Source organism: Diadema antillarum, unplaced genomic scaffold, assembly GCF_040938485.1.
Source record: "Diadema antillarum isolate AM-2024a unplaced genomic scaffold, OU_Dant_1.0 seq00000035_RagTag, whole genome shotgun sequence".
Taxonomy (NCBI): Eukaryota; Metazoa; Echinodermata; class Echinoidea; order Diadematoida; family Diadematidae; genus Diadema; species Diadema antillarum.
In genome coordinates this window covers 315,609-333,522 of record NW_027271149.1, presented here as the reverse complement: position 1 = coordinate 333,522, position 17,914 = coordinate 315,609, and the positions used below count along the sequence as shown (strand labels likewise).

Sequence of the window (17,914 nt, the reverse complement as noted above, 5' to 3'; positions counted from 1 at the left end):
AAGCAAAATGATCAAAGGAAAGACCAAAAATTAGCGTTTTTCTGAGCCATGTTTTTTTTTGCGTTGCAACGAAGCAGAAACTGGTTCGAAAATTTGGATTGAGCGCCACAGATAGGTTCCGCCCCTAACAACGACCAGAGTGATCTCATTGGTCAGTTTGCTGCTTGCTGCTAACCGAAGCGTGAAGCTCGCACACTGCCCAGTCGACTGGTGTACGTGCGGGCGGGGTGCGCTATGCTCAGCCGCTTCTCACATCCTGGTCACTGATTGGTTGGTGAGGAGACCGCCGACGCTGATGTGCTTGAATGAACTCTTCGGGGGTTGCTAGGGCTTACCTTCTATTGTCCAGAGGTGAAAACTGACTTGCGTGTCCCTGATCGTGATTGCCTCGAAAGGAAGACTTTAAGGGCGCTTTTCTCGAAACAGTGATTTTCCAGACGCCTCGACATGCTCTCTTTTAAACATCGATATCTCCGCAGCCGATTATTGTTATAAAATATGTTATATATCAATTTAAAGCAGAAAGATTAGGGGATTATATCATGCAATTTTCAAATAATCGACCTCCCCCGACTTTAGGATCATTTTGTTGTAGCGGGTCACATATTTTCTTAACATCATTCTACACATGACATCACAAGCTGTAGTAGTCTTCTCATCCAGCAGTGACTGAGCAGCAACTCTAAAAATTAAAAACTTTTGAACGGATTGTCCGATTTTCCTCAAACTCTCACTGATGTGTTCTGCTAATATTGCTGCATTTATTTAATCCACATGTCTATGAAGGTGGACTTGTCCTTTAACTTACCGATACTCATCTGCGCTTTCACCCTGTGATTGTTTTTTTCTTTTGTGTAACAAGGTGGTGGAGGATGCTACGACAGACATGAAAGCTCTCATGGCGGAACTGGAGTCTGACACCAAGACTATCTTGACAGCCATGGCCAAGGTGAGACTTTGGGCATCTTGTCACTATGAGTGACGAGACCACAAGAGACATATCAAGATATCCTACAAAAAATAAAGGGGCTGGTAAAATTATTTGCACAAATTTTCTGTAGGTTGCAATTGTATGATTTGAATGCATCGATGTTACCAGAGTCAGAACTAAGTAAGAATTCATGTACCAAAAGGCTAGATATTGGCAGTTGCCACCTGATACGTTTTTTATGATATTAAGCAGATTTTTTTTTTTTTTTAATACAAATGTTTTTTTGTCTTGCATTTGATTTCGTATAGCATACTAAGTGTGTGCAATTTTTCCCATTTTTAACCGAAATATGATTTTTGTCTTCAAGATGTGTTTTTGAATGGCATAATGATAGCAGGAATGTTTTCACTGTGCATGAGTGTATTTTCTAATCTGCATAGGGTGGTGGTCCTATTTTAGCCAATTTTTGTGTATCCAGTATCAAAATGACAAAACTTTGATGGTAAAAATATCTCCCTGTTCTTTGATCAGAGGCAAGAGTTGAGTGTTCCAGGCTGAGAATTGACAGTACCAAGATCTATGAAGAAACAGGCTTACCATTCATATTCTACTTTTGTACAAACCCTTGTAACAAAGGTTGATCCTAACAACAGGAAAGCTTCCTCAGGCTTCCTAACACATCACCAATCAATGAATACAAACTGGTCTCGAAGTGTGGGAAATATTTAATCAGAGACAGAAAAGTGAATGTCTTATTGCTATACGATCGTCTGTGAAACTATCTCTGCATTTATGTACACTTGTAAACTGGCATTTTCCCATGCATATTTCATCGTATTCAAATAAAAAAAAGATGATGACAACACATACATATGCACAAGCAATTTAAAACATATCGCTTCATTACTATGTTTTCACCTTAGGCCTTTTCACTGACCGGTCATGTATCTGGAAGTTCAAAGGTCATCTGCAATACATGTAGCTGGGACCGCCTTGAGGTCATCTCGCTCTCCTGTGATTTGCAGGAATATGGCTCAAGTCCTGGCCAAGACTGCAAAAATCTTGGTGAGACAATCATTGATTTGAGTGGTATTTGTGAAGACAGTATATGAACAAGAGTAACTTGTTCCATACTGAATTCTGAAATGCCCATAGACTTGATACGCAGGCCACCAGGGTCCCGTATGGAATGGGTTAAAGGAGACCTCTGGATGATTTTCAGACTTTTACATTTGAACAACTATAAATCAGTTATACTGAGTACAGAGTTTCAGAATTTATAGTGATTGGGGTAAGGAATAAGAGCGTTTTCAAAATTTATAACAAATTGCAATAAACAAGGATGATGACATGGCAGCCTCACCACAAGAATACATGACTTAGGGCTGAAGGAAGCATAACAAAAGAAGATGGCATTTATAGATTCTACACAGGTGAACTTATAAGTAAGCGGTATTGTAATGGAATTACACTGCTACATTTCTGAAATATGTGAGGCTCCTATGTCATCAACACTGTTCAGTGTAATTTGTTTAAGATTTTTCAGAGTAGTGGTTTCTCTGCTCAAGGACCAAAATGAATTCAAGAACTCTATACTATATCAGAACATGCAGGAATTTGGCGGAGGAAATAGACATCCATTTTTTTCCCCTTTACCATCAAAAGTGCGTGTAGCTCCTTTTGGAAAGGAACTCTTCATTCAAGTATCTCCCTGATTTTGATGTATGAATGTTGGCAGCCTCAAACTTTTGTCTCTCCTATCTGTTGCAGCAATGGTGACCATCCCGGCCATGTCGATGAAGAGTGTTCAAAGTTGTCGGGTAGAGGAACCCTGTGCCGGAGCCAAAGTTGAGAGCACTGCAGATGGGTACAGACTGTCCAATAAGCACATGGTGGCCTCCATAGATCACTTTGGAAGGATTATTCAAATCCGCCTCACCAAGGAGGACACACCGTGAGTATGGTGTACAATGCATGAGTGATCAGAGTGAAACCATAAGACTAAGGATTAAAAAAAAAGAAAAAAGAATGAGCCCTCTTTTGCTGTGTAGTGAACAATCTATGTAGCTGTCATTTACAAGTCTTGCCTATTAGCTTGCTTCAATATTAAGATAATTCCAAGAGCTGAAAGTGGAATTCATTACAGTGAAGCTCAGAGCAGACAGACTCAGATCACAAAGATCCTCACCTAATTACACTAAGTCCTGGGGGAACTCAGGGACTCCAACTCTCCTGCTTTTGGCAAGAGATATCCTCCTTTGATGCCGTTTTCACAAAATCTCCCACTCTCCCACTCTAGCTATGTGTGTCCCATGCAAGACGTATTTTCTCCTGCTTGAAATCTATCTTTCTCCCAGCAAACTTTAGTTTTGTCATGTACGGTATGTTGAAATTACGGAGAGCTTCCAGGACCCATGAGGATGGACCCCGAGTATACTCGGGCAGAGGTCAATGGGAAATGCGTGTTACAGCAAAATCAGCCCATCCTCAACGGGTTAAGCAGGCCCCTTACCCCGGCTGTAATTGACGTTGTTCTTTGTGATCGTATTGTGCGCTGGATCAGAGTTTCCAGTTTGCTGGTGGGTCCAGGCGAGATAATCTCCAGTTCAAGAGATGTTTGGGGTTTGAGTCTCTGGGAACTTTGCAGAGATTAACACTTTTTCCCCCAATAAATGGCAACTCTGAAGCAAACTGTGTAACATTGGTTATTTTAGGTTAGTTTATATTGAGAATAAATCTTAGGATGCTGCCAAATGTCAGTGAGATAGGTGTCTCTCTAAATTTACTCTACGTGTTATCATTGATGCATCACCAATCGCAGGTCCAGTGTGTTTTTGCCACTACACAAATCACCATTATCTATTGAAGACATAGCTGTCCGTTGTGATCTATTTGTGATTCACCTGTTTCTACCAATCACCTCACTAGGGATGTCATCCTACCAGGTGGTTACCTGGGCAACCAGTTTGTGGTCTATGATGACATTCCTCTCTTCTGGGATGCGTGGGATGTTATGGACTACCATCTGGAAACAAGGTACAGTAGTACTACCAAATCACACCAAAGTTGTGGAGGAGTCTGAAAGAGGTCATTAACCCTTTGTGTGCAATCTCTCCAAACTTAAAGGCATAATTTGCCATTTGCAGATGAAACAAAAACCCAGCATTAGTGCTTCAAAATAGTTCTAAAATGTGAGTTAGGGCTAGAAACAACCAAAAAAAAATTTTTTTTGAATCAGTATAATTGATGTTAAGTATTGTTAAATATACAAAATGTGAACAATAATTATAATAAGAATGCTTCCAGACTAAACCATCTACAGTTCTGGTTTATTAAGAAAAATAGTGATATCTCCTTATATTTTAGGCTTTATTGCAAAATTTTTATATGGTAGGATGTTTTGTGATACAACTGACCTAGACATGTACATCAAATGTGATATCTTAAACATTTTAAAAATCACTGCTCCCAAAGGTAAACAGGACCTTTAACCTATGGTTGTGACGTCATCATGTCCACTCAGGTGTAGCAATAGGTCTCAGTCCAACAGGAAAGCCAAAGTGACACAATGTGGATTAGGGGGATTAGGTAATCTCCATTCATTGACAGTGAGGTTGCAGACATCTTGTGCCCATTGCTGAACAGTGTACTCCAACATGTCCAAAGGACAGTATTAAAGGGGTAACATTGAGCATGGACCTAGCAACAGGAATGTCCTCCACATCCTGGTCTGGTCCACCATATTGCAGTTTGCTTCCAATTCAACAGAGGTGCTGATTGATTGATTGATTGATTGATTGATTGATTGATTGATTGATTGATTGATTGATTGATTGATTGATTGATTGATTGATTGATTGGTTGGTTGGTTGGTTGGTTGGTTGGTTGGTTGGTTGATTGATTGATTGATTGATTGATTGATTGATTGATTGATTGATTGATTGATTGATTGATTGATTGATTGATTGATTGATTGATTGATTGATTGATTGATTGATTGATTGATTGATTGATTGATTGATTGATTGATTGATTGATTGATTGATTGATTGATTGATTGATTGATTGATGCCAATTTAGGCCATTTATTTGGCAAAGTAGAACACAAAAACATATAATAGTGGCGTTTACAATGAGAGCCAGGCAGCCGTAGAAGCATCTTGTGCTTGTATTAGGATGCCTACACATGATGATACTACATCTGTATATACTTTACAATGGCAACATACATGTATATTACATATGATTCTATGTGAAGTCAAGTAGATAAACAAGACACCATCACATTAATACATTCATATTTTATACACTCACATGCATAACACACAAATGTTCATTTAGAGTTGTAATGTGTGTGTGTGTGTGTGTGTGTGCGTTATAATGTTTGCAAATACATTTGAATACTACCCACAATTTCAGTTGGCATCTGCCTCATCTCCTTTCAAAATATGAGAAGTTAGATAAACTGAAGTGACATTAAATAAGAAATCATATACTGGAAATGAAAAAGAAAAGGTACAAGAGTATTCTATAATGTAATTCCACATCACTTGTAAATAGAATGCCTGCCAATGGTTGATGTTTCACCCAAAAATGTAAAAATAGTGGTATGGTTTAATTCTTTAAACAATCCCTCTTGCAGCAAAGCATTGTAGCAAGTCAGCTTCCACAAATATCATAGCCCTAACAATGATTATAGTGAAGGGGGCAGGGGAGGGGGAGGGAGAGAAGAAAGACAGAAAAAGCCCTTTTACAGATAGGCAAGCAATATGAATATCTAAGGAATGCCATTACAATGAGGTTGCTGTGACTACTGATTTTTCCTCATAACAGGATACTAAAAGGAGACCACCCAAATACAACTTGTGACTAGCAGTATATCATCGTATTACTAAGACGAGCTCGCTCTAACGTGACTTCCCTGTATATCAGTAAACCTGTCTGTAGGTAGTGCTTGTGATATGTGACGTGTGTGGGTATCTTCTTTATCCCCCGTTGTAGGAAGCCCATCACACACTGCATAGCATCAGATCTTGAGTCCAACAACCCTCTTCAGGTGTCCCTCAGGGTCTGGCTGAAGATCAGCGGATACAGCTGTATAGAGCAGCAAATTGTGCTCAGAGCAGCTTCAAAGTACCTGGAGTTCCACACTAAGGTATGTCCATTGTATTGGTCAAAAGCATACACCAGTGCCGTTTATAAAGAGAGTCTGCCCAACTCGGTTTTTGGCTTATGAGTTTTGAAGCCTTTGCTATTGGTCAAAAACTGGTCCCGTGATCTTCGTGGAGCCCTGTCGTTACCAAAGTGTGCTCACACGCAGTGCCCATTGTTCACTACCCTTTATTTGGCTTGCTTTCATTGTGTTAAACCTGTAACACGTAATACGCCGAGTAATGACATTGCGTCTTCTAATTATGCAGTTGTCCAGACTCTCTTTATGTATGGCACTGGCACACACTATTTGAATGTGATTGGGAGAGGTGGGGGCACGAGAACTAGAGAGAGGCTTTTCAATACAATGGGGGGGAAGGGGTGGGGTTGGTATAGATGTGGGAAAGATATAGCAGGGTATTTACCTTCAAAAAAGCATTTTGATCAAAGGTGGTGATATTTCAAGCAACATTTTTACTTTGTGCAGTATCATTGTCATTAGTTACCACCATAGCATTTTTGTTCTGGTTCAATTCTTCTTCTTTTTTTTTACATTTATTTTTGCTTAGCTGTTACCTCTGACAAGGGTACTGTGCATTTGTAGTTATGTGTTTCCCCTAAAAGGTCATTGCATGTATGTGAGCATGTGTGCATGTCTATTTTCACTTCTTTGAAGTGCCTTGGACACTCAAGTGGATAGAGCGCTATATACGTAACCATTATTATTATCAGATTTGATGCTTCCTGTGTGCTATCTTGCCCTTTTTTTTTAAGCCCTCCTTATCCATTTGTGCAACTGAAAAAAAAAAAAGAACATTTGATCAAGGATGATGGGAATGGTGTGCATTTAAGTGCAACAACATCTTGGCCATTCTACCAATTCGTACAACTTACATCTCGCCAAACCCAGGTACACTGGAAAGAGTCTCACAAGTTCTTGAAGGTCGAGTTCCCGGTCAATGTCCGCTCCCCCGTGGCCACCTATGAAATCCAGTACGGGCACCTGCAGCGGCCCACGCACCAGAACACATCCTGGGACTGGGCCAGATATGAGGTGGGTAACTTACACCTCCTGTCTCTTCCATGCCAGCGTTTAGCACTGACAGGTTGTCAATGTGCCAATGACCTCACCAGAGGATATTGTCAGCTGAGAAGCAGAAGGACGCTGTTGCATTCTAAGATTTGAGCATGAATAAAAACGAACTATCTATTCCCATGAATTAGAGGTTTACTTCATTGACAGTTGATAGTTTTATAACATTGTTCCAAATATTGGGTGAAAAAAAAGTGCCCTTGTGGTTATGATTTTTAGCATTTTGCTGAAAATGAAAATGATTTCAAATTGACACCATAATGTAGAGGAAATCAAGCTCTACAACACGATGGGGGCCTACCAATAACTCAATAACCCCCCAAAAATTGCAATAACGTCTTTCTGGTTCTCAGCCGACCAATATGTCATTGTGTGCACATCTGTATATAATCATTTGATGGGTCCATTCTAGTACATTGCCATGTAGTTCCTTTTGGTTCATTGTGGAATGCTGGTCTCTCATCAGGGTGGGGCCAAGGAAGGGCAATCTTTGACTCCCTCCAACCCTCAAAACATGCTTTGTTGGCTAACTGGCACACTGGTTGGAGTACTTTCTTTGCTGATTGGCACAGATGTCTGGAAACTAATTGTCAATGAAAGGAGATTACTTAATCCCCTTAATCCCTATTGTGTCACCATGGCCTCCCTTGTTGGACTGAGGCACATTGCTACACCTGAGTCAGATTGCTAACTTTACATCTAGATCAAGTATGGAGCTGAATGGAAATGAAAAAAGCTTTGCAAATTAACCAGTTCCTCCCCCAATATTCTCCAAGCGCATTCAATGCCCCAAAACGATATTGTTTTTGTGGGGTGACAGAGAACAGACAGGTTGGTAATCCACCTGTGCGAAAGCAGTCGAAGCGGTACGTGCATCCCCTTTCCATGGTCAACCACATGTGCCATCGAACAATGAAAATATCGATCAGGTGGGAGGTATGAATAGAGTGTGCGCTGATGGGCTCACAAACTCCTTTGTTCTACACAAAACCAGGCACCTGAATGGGATGACTGGGGTCAGCGAACACAGAAATCTACTGAGCTCAGCTTTGATCGCTCTGTATATGTTCATACAAGTTTTATAGCAGAACAAGCGCAAACTAAATCAGAAAAAAAGGTAAATGATACTGTGATATATGCATTTTTCCAACAGAAAGAGAACATATGGTGATAAAATAAACTCTTCTCTTTTAATATCATACCCATTTTTCTGGACATTACAACAGAAAGAAACATGAATGTAGGTCAGGAAAGCAGGCACTCTTGTCTTCATAGGTTCCCGTATGTCGGTTGCTCCCATGGGAACCCGGTATACCAGGTTCCCATAAGGAACGGGCTAAGTATGGAGGGATTAACTGAATGGAGATGGAAAAGCTTGGCAAGTTAACCGTTGAGGACGAGTCCCGAGTATACTCGGGCAGGTGTCTATGGGAAATGTGTGTTGTAGCAAAATCAAACCGTCCTCAACGGGTTAAGTGCCCGGCTACATGAAGGGTTAAAGCATAGTCATCCATATATTTTTCATGACTCAGTGCCGTGCAAGACATGACAAGCTGTGATGTGGTCCTCATCCCACCAAATTTGTATTGCTTTCATACATCTCAAAGAGAACGCACCTAATTTGTCCTGTTTCCAGTACCAGGGTCGAATTTTTGTCCCCGCCGAACGAGTTCGAGCAGGGGACTATGAAACGGGCTCCGTACGTGTGTGTGTCCGTCCGTGTGTCCGTGTGTCCGTGTGTCCGTGTGTCCGTCCGTGTGTCCGTCCGTGTGTGCGTCCGTGTGTGATCAAAATGTTCAAAATGCTACTCCTTCGCCATTTCTAACCCGATTTTGATTCTGTTTGCTTTATATGATAGCACTACATGGGAGCTTTGAAACTTCTATACAGAATTTCAATTGTGACCTTTGACCTTGACCTTTGACCTATATTGTACATTTTGCTTCAAAATGCTACTCCTTCGCCATTTCTAACCTGATTTTGATTCCGTTTGCTTTATATGATGGCACTAGGTGAGGGCTTCAAAACTTCTACACAGAATTTTGACCTTTGACTTCTTTGACCTTTGACCTTGATTTTTGACCTATATTGTACATTTTGCTACAAAATGCTACTCCTTCGCCATTTGTAACCCGATTTCAATTTCGTTTGCTTTAAGTGATGGCACTAGGTGAGGGCTTCAAAACTTCTACACAGAATTTTGACCTTTGACTTCTTTGACCTTTGACCTTGATTTTTTTACCTATATTGTACATTGGCTACAAAATGCTACTCCTTCGCCATTTCTAACCCGATTTCGATTCCGTTTGCTTTATGTGATGGCACTAGGTGAGGGCTTCAAAACTTCTACATAGAATTTTGACCTTTGACTTCTTTGACCTTTGACCTTCATCTTTTTACCTATATTGTACATTTTGCTACTAAATGCTACTTCCGGCGGGGACATATATTACGCACCGCGTAATTTCTACTTTTCCTTGTTGAAGTGGACAAGATAAGGAAGCAAAAAAGAATTAAAAAAAAAAATCAAGCAGATCATTACTCTTCCAGCAAGCTTTTCAATGCTAAGAGGTTGATAGATGAGGGTGAGCTACAAAGTTCTTTGAGAAAGTGATACAGGATGCTCATTCTGTCAAGAGGTTTCCACTTCCTGCAAGTGAAGACTAAACTGATCACAGCTGGTTGGTTGTTGCCTAGCAACTGCCATGGCAACTGTGGTTATGCAGTAGGTCCCCAATACTTTGTGCAGCTGTGGATATTCTATTAACTGTAGCATGAAGATCGTAGATGGCCACTATCACAGAGTGAAATTCTTCTGTTTGCGGTGAACTGAGGAGTTTTGACCCATTGTCAAAACTAGTATTCGTGTCAAAACTAGTGTCAAAACTAGTATTAGTATCTATTTTAGTGGCATTTATGTTGTATATTATTATTTATGTTTATCATGTACAATTGCAATAGGGTGCACCTTACCTGACAAGCGTTCGCCTCTTATAGGTGTTACCCAAAAGAAATCTTGTAGTATTTTCCCTCATTTTTTATCCGCAATAGATGTGAATTGAATGGAATTGAATTGAATTGTCCACTGCCACAGGTGGTTGGACACAAGTGGATGGACCTCTCACAGCACAACTGGGGAGTGGCCATACTGAACAACTGCAAGTACGGACACTCAGTCCATGGGAGCACCATGCGACTTTCACTGTGAGTATGAAACTCTGACGGGTTTGCTTGACTATTCCTTGCCAGGGGAATCTCAATTCATCACTAGGATGAAAGACAGTGTATGAGACAAAGTATATGTGTACAGGGAAACCCCTTTAACCCATTGAGGACGGGCTGATTTTGCTACAACAAGCATTTCCCATAGACACTTGCCCGAGTATACTCGGGACTAATCTTCAACAGGTTAAAATGAGCTTGCTCACATCGAGGTTCTGCTTTTAATGTAGTGAATTTGACGGTCCTGATTTTCCATTAGAGTGTTTACCAGGTAGCTTGTCTTTATTTTAGTACTCCGAAAATAATTGGTTCGTACTTAAGTTGCAAATTCATTTGGTGTAGAGGCATTGCAAATATCTCTTACATTCTATGTCATTGAATTGATTCATTCATTAGATAAAACATATCAGCATAATATGCAAGGTGACTAGTTACCTAGTTGAAATATTTGTGTTTGTTTTTTGTGTTTGTGTTTGTGTGTGGGGGGGGGGAATTTAACATTTATAGGTTATCATTATTATTATTATTATTATTATTATTATCATTATCATCATCATCTTATCATCATCATCATTATTATTATCATTTTATTCGGCATTTCAGACATGCTTACATGGGATAACACAAAAAACACATTTGATTCAGCGTGACAAAGATAAGATAAATTACAACACAGAGAAAAAGCACAAATGATTGTTAAAAGGTTGTTAAGAGAAACGTTCCAGTTTACTACAAGCAGATAGTAAGACTCCCAGGATGCTAGAAATATCCATATAAAGCATGTTATGAATGAGCTGATACTAGTCCCCTTTGTGCATTTTTAGGAATGAGCCGATAATTCCCCTTTTGCATTTAATCCCCTTCTGAATTCCCAGTCTTCGCTCACCGAAGAGCCCAGACGATCAGGCCGATATGGGAGACCACAGTTTCTCCTATGCCATCATGCCACACACAGGTGAGAGGAGGGCAATTCGAGGTACTGCCAATACGCAAATGCCTCCTGGCCAGCCCTGTTTCAGGTGCATTGTGGGATAGCTCGGAAGCAAAATTGGATCTGGTCTGGGCTGCATCTCACTGGCCAGACCAGCATTTGCATGTGACCAGAATGAGTGTGGGTAAGAAACATGTTTCACAGTAGAGCTTGCCAACCAACCAACCAGCAGAGGTCATGTCTTTCATCCGAGGCATTTTTGAAGAGTTCTTTGCCTATTGTCGTATGACCAGCATATTGCAGCATCAAAGTGATGCCCCGTGACTTTAATGGTGGCAAATAAGTCATTGACAAATGGAAAACCTGTAAACTCTTTTCAAGCCAAATTCAAACAGAAGAAAAGAGTAGTAAGAACGAAATGCACGCATTGAGTGCATTGCATTGTATGTGGACAAACACACAAGCTAGACAACTGGAAGTGACAATGCTACTGAGCTATCCCAAAATGTATTTGTGACAGGGCTCTGCAATGGTGCTTTGCGTATTACGTTATCCCGCTTTTTTACCTGGTAGTTAGGATATGGATAAGGGCAGTATTAACAGCTAGAATTGTGGCAGATCACAAAATATGACATTGAATAAGGTGTGCACTTGTTACACAGACGTGTTCTTCCTTTCATTACACTGTTTAATCTATTGAGACACGTTAGTTTTTTGGAGCGGGGCTATTTATACTTATTTCGTACTTGTTCTAATGAATGAGTCAAAATACAATACAGAGTTGAATAATTTCATGACTGCAATAAGGATCTCAAAAACCTTGAGATATAATTGACATATATATGCCTCTGAGAGCTTCTAATTATTGTGACTATTTTAAACAGTGATTTTTATAACATGAATTCATCCTTCCCTCCGGTGATTACCCTTTCCATCCCCTCCCCTCTTTGTTTCGTGGTATGTTGATGGTGAGTGTAGGAACCTTTCAGGATGCTGGTGTGATTCAAGCTGCCTATGAATTCAACAATCCCCTGACTCCAGTGGAAGTACCCACTCCTCTTGACAGAGGTCACCCAAAGTACACAAGAGCCTTCAGTATTCATCCATCGTCGGTCATCATTGAAGCTGTGAAAAAGGTACAGAGAATGTCCAGTGAATAAAGAATTGCACAACAACAGCTCTGTAACATACATGACCTCAGTAACTTATGTAACGTTACTATGGCAATGTAAATTCCGCTTCTCTTGAAATTATGGATAGTGTCTTGCACAACTCTATGTCACAATCACCACATGTAGCCAAATTTCTTCTGAATCGCTCTCAAACTGGAGAAGAATTTCAGTCAGCAAGGCTATTGCTGGTTTGGGACCTATAATACACTGTTACCATGACAACGGAAGGCAATGGAGGAGGAGGAGGAAGAGAAGGAGATGAAGATGATAATGAAGTTTTTCTCTGCTTTCCGTACTTTCAGGCAGAGGATGGGAGTGGGGCTGTGATTGTGCGGTGCTACGAGGCCTACGGTGGCGAGGCGACAGCACAGCTTTCAGTGGCCAGGCCTGTGTCGAGTTTCAGGAGGTGAGATGGGGCATTCATGTCATCAAGGGGTTTGGAATTTAGTGCAGTGATTGCAGTTTACAGTCGCTGTCACTGGATGGGTATCTCTCATCAATATTCCACTGGGTCTGTATTGAAAGAAAGTTTATTGAGTCATATGGCATTCATCTTATAATGCTACAAACATTTGGTCTTGTTACCTCACAAAAACCCCTCCCTTTGAAGGAAAACAAACATATGAGTACAAAGTGAGTTTGCAGACAACTGGATTGATGAATTTATTGAGATAAGAACAGATGTGTTGATAAATAATGGGAATCAGTATAAACAAAATAAACAAGGAAACATAATGGAGTAAATATTTCATGAGATAAATCCTGTGTGTTTCAACAAGGTATAACATTGTACAGTCAACTTCGGATTCCTCAAATTCGTCAGAACTGGAGAAAATGGTTCGACGTACGCGAAATTCGAGGTACGCGTACGTCAAATTTTCTTCGACTTATCCAACGTTTATCGATGTTCAACATGGTATCTGTTATAGTGCCTACTGATTGTTTGCATGCTTGTCAATTGGAATTGAATCGACTTTTATATGAATGAATTGAATGAAAATCGGAATTGAAATAAAAATGTCAGAAATAAAGATTTTGGTGGCCCGATCGCGCCACCAAAAAAGTGAGATGTTTGCCTTTACTTTTGAAAATGAATAGCGGTAATAATCGGCTCTGTAAGATGCTAAAATAAATGTCAGATGTTTGCTCATACTTTTGGAAATGCAAAACGATAAGACTCAGCTCCGTATGGTGCTAAAACTAATGTCAGATATTTGATTTTGCATTCGGAAATGAATAAGGATAACATTCAGCTGCGGAAGACGCTGAAATGAATGTCGAATATTTGCTTTGACATTCGGAAATGAAAAACAATATTCAACTCCATACGATGGTTAAATAAGTGTCAGATGTTTCCGTATACTTTCGAAATGAAATAGCAATAACATTCAGCACCGGAAGATGCTAAAATAAATGTCCGATGATGGCTTTTATGTTCGGAAGTGAATAGCAGTAATATTCTGCTCCATACGATGCTAAAATAACTGTCTGATGTTTGCTTCTGAATTTCGAAATGAATAACAGTAACATTCAGCAGCGTTCAATGGTAAAATTAATGTTTGATGTTTGCTTTGACGTTCGGAAATGAGCAACAATAATATTCAACTCCTTACAATGATAAGATAAATGCTGGATGTTTGCTTTTACGTTCGAAAGTAGATTGCAATTACATTTAGTTCCGGAAGATGCTAAAGTAAATGTTGAATGTTGCTTTGATGTTCTGAAATGAATAACAATAATATTCAACTCCGTACGATGATAAAATAAATGCCGGATGTTTGCTTTTACGTTCGAAAGTAAATGGCAATAACATTCAGCTCCGGAAGATGCTAAAATATATGTCGAATGATTGCTTTTACGTTTGGCATGTTTGGAAGTGAATAGCAGTAACATTCTGCCCCATACGATGCTAAAAAAATATTGGATATTTGCTATTACATTTCGAAATGAATAACAGTAACATTCAGCTACGTTTGATGGTAAAATAAATGTCTGATGTCTGCCTTGACGTCCAAAAATGAAAAACAGTAACATTCGGCTCCGTACAATGATAAAATAATTGTCAGATGATTCATTTTACTGTCGGAAGTGGACAGCAGTAACATTCGGCTCCGTACGATGATAAAATAAATGTCGGATGTTTGAAATGAATAACGGTAATATTCTGCTTCGTACGATGCAAAAATAAATAACAGATTGTTGCTTTTACATTCGGAAATGATTAACGGTATTAATCCGCTCAGTTAGATGCTGAAACAAATTGCGGATGTTTGCTTTCACGTTTGGAAATGGATAAGGATAGCATGCAGCTCCGTAAGATGCTAAAATGAATGTCAGTTGTTTGCTTTTACATTTAAAAATGATTGACGGTAATATTCGGCTCCGTAAGGTGCTAACCGACTAATAAATGTTGGATGATTGCTTTTACAATAAGAAATGAATAACGGTAACTTTCGGATCTTTACAATGCTAAAACAAATGTTGGATGCTAACAAATGTCAGCAAATGCTCCCACTTTCTCATTTCAAACATAATTTTTGACCTCCTAAATATATAGGCATCAACTTTTATAATAATCTATATGCCTATTTGCTAAATCTTAAAACATAGAATAAGATGATTGAATTTTCTATTCATTTGTTTTAGACATGGGCATCTGTATCACTTCAATAATGCTTAATATTAATTTTTCTATGTTAAGTAGGACCGATTTAGTTTTTCTAATGTTTTTCTTGATTTTTTTTTTTGTGTCACCAGATTTTACTTTCCACCACCAAAAAATAAAAATCAATGATATTCATGGCCCGATAAAAGTTAGTGTGGAGCCCTGTCTATTCTATTCTTTATTACGCTTGGCCTACACTTCCAGATCATATACCACACTATTTTCATAATCGCATTGCTGAAAAAAAATCAGTGCTTGCGTTCTCGGGGAAGAATAAATGAAACAAACTTCGTGTAAGGCAAAAAAAAAAATTTAAAAAGGCACTACGCAGGAGATTAATGTTTGGACAATGGACCGTGATTAATGCCAAAGATATAACTGTCAACACCTAAGCAGGTGCGCCACGACGGTTAAGAAATCTACGCGCACGGTATGACTATCACGATCAAGAATTAGATCACAGTGGTTAAAGAAAAGAAGATGATCGGGCAGAGCGTAGTACTATCGTAAGCACTCCATTGGCACGGGTACTATGTGCATACCGTGTACGTAGTAGGTAGGTGTTGGGGATTTTTCTTGTCAGCTAATGTACCGGGTATTTCTTCGGGCGCGCGATTGTTCTGGTCTCAGATAGTCGAGTGTGAAAAGATTTGTGACATGTCTTCACTGTCCACGCGCGCTTAATCTGAGATGCTGAGTGATGTTTGCAATTTCGATTCGAGCTACATGCTGGGAAAAACAATCAGTTAATTAAGATCGGGACAGTAGATTTCCCTTCGAGGTAACCGAACTTCGAGTTATTTTTTTTGAGCTACGCGAATTTTAATGCACGGAAACTCCATAGGAACAATCGGGACTTTCATTTTGCCCCCGAGGTAAGTGATATTCGGCTTATCCGACGTCGAGGTATCCGAAGTTGACTGTATGTTATGTTTCCAGACATTTTGTGCTAATTGCGTAAGGAAGTAAACAAAAGGGTGTTATCAGTTGGCAAAACAAGGCAAAACGTTCTTTGAATATATTTTTCCTTGTTCTACACTTCCTCCTTTCTTCTTCTTCCGTACCAGATGTGACATCCTTGAGGAAGAATGTGAACCCCAGGATCTCGTCACGATCAACGATTCCACCGTTCAGTTCAGACTCTGTCCATTCCAGATTGTGAGCATTCGCGTTACACCACAGGCCAACTGAACTGTTTCCAGGTTTTAAATCCTGTAATATCATGAACCGCTCATTCTGCCTGTTGCTTAATTTTCCTCTATATATATGAAGAGTGTAACTCGAGGACAGTGGTCCCTTTTAGCTACTTACCGGTGCTGTTAATCTGTACTTTCCTAAATGAGATGACTAAAATAAGTGCTTTAGTGTGCAATTTATTGGTCAGAATCAAGCCACTGAGTACAGAACATGATGTGGTAGGAGAATGAGATACGGTTGGTAGGCTTCACTTTGACTATCAAGGTAATACATTCCCCCAGTGGCATAGCAGTTTATTGGTAATATACTGCAGTCAATCTTGCCAACCTCAAATCTATTTGGAATTAAGAATGTAGCTTCAACGTAGAGAAAATCCGATTTATGAGGGATTAAAATCAATGGAATAATGTATAGAGAGAAGAGGACTTGAAATGACCTTCGACATAGGTGATTATTTGACTTCTGCGAGGTTGACTTCAGCAAGGTTGACTGTAGTATAGAGAGAAAACATGTTTTAACAACTGGGTCTTTGCTGTTGATGAAGTAACTCAGGCAGTTGTGCATTTGCTTGGGTGTAATTGTGCAGCAGAAAGACCCACCTAGCAGCTAACAAGGTCATGGTTAACAGCAAAGACATTTTTGTTTTTGTTTGTATGAATTGGATACACAAGCTGCAAGTTCTAAAACAAGTTATATACATATATATTTTTGACATTGGCAATAAACATTTTCAGAGCACATGTATTGGTCTTTGTGGAGGCATTCATAGCCATATGCGTATGTGTGTAATATATTTAGACATCTCTGCTTCACTATGTGTGTAGCCCTGCAAACTTGAAATATTCTTCTGTTTCTTCCGTGGGTTGATGTGTCCAGTGTAGCTTATGTTCATTTATAATTACCAGAAAATTTGAATGAGAACATATCTCTTTGAAATTTGAATTGTATTTTATTTCCTAAGTCTTGAAAGAGACTTTGATGCATAAATGAGTACCAATAAGAGACTTTGAAGCCTGTAGTCACATGTTTTGGCTGTACCTAATGAAAAAAAAAAAAAACAAAAAAAAAAAAAACAAAAAAACAACAACTTACTTTCCACAGTGGGATGTGACTTTTAACTCTCAAGATAACACTGCTTTGCTGAATCCCCTTTTCTCCTCATTCTTAAGGGGTTTCGCTTAATACGTTTGAAAAGTCTTCTCGTTACTCCAGCCTGCCTATGCCAAAATCTCACGTACAGGCAGATCTTTCCTCTTGGCAGCCACAGTAGAGGCTACCCTTGTGGAGTGTGCTGAGAACACACTCATGTCTATCCCAGCACCTATCATCACTGTCTTTATCCAACGAGACAAACTCTGGGTAGAAACTCTGTGGTACAGTTTACAGAAACTGATTAGAAGATACTTTTGGTCCTTTCGAATGACTTGAGTCCTTCTCAAGTACTCACGAAGGTATCGTACGATACAAACAGTTCTGTCTGGAGGATATGCTCTTAAACTAACAACTTGACCTGTATTACCAGGTCTGTGATGCTTTAACAGATCATCAATGT

At 39.5% G+C, this 17,914-nt stretch overlaps 1 protein-coding gene across 1 annotated transcript in view; it reads left to right on the top strand.

Annotated features, from left to right (window-relative positions):
- Positions 1-16,356, top strand: part of LOC139725360 (alpha-mannosidase 2C1-like) — a 31,405-nt gene extending 15,049 nt beyond the window's left edge. The window contains exons 16-26 of the mRNA XM_071636445.1: positions 863-949; positions 1,855-1,996; positions 2,702-2,885; positions 3,860-3,967; positions 5,933-6,086; positions 6,993-7,136; positions 10,270-10,379; positions 11,273-11,352; positions 12,307-12,464; positions 12,803-12,906; positions 16,233-16,356. Of these exons, the coding sequence (XP_071492546.1) occupies positions 863-949; positions 1,855-1,996; positions 2,702-2,885; positions 3,860-3,967; positions 5,933-6,086; positions 6,993-7,136; positions 10,270-10,379; positions 11,273-11,352; positions 12,307-12,464; positions 12,803-12,906; positions 16,233-16,356 (1,395 nt within the window). The remainder of the gene's footprint in view (positions 1-862; positions 950-1,854; positions 1,997-2,701; positions 2,886-3,859; positions 3,968-5,932; positions 6,087-6,992; positions 7,137-10,269; positions 10,380-11,272; positions 11,353-12,306; positions 12,465-12,802; positions 12,907-16,232) is intronic.
- Positions 16,357-17,914: the final 1,558 nt, after the last annotated feature.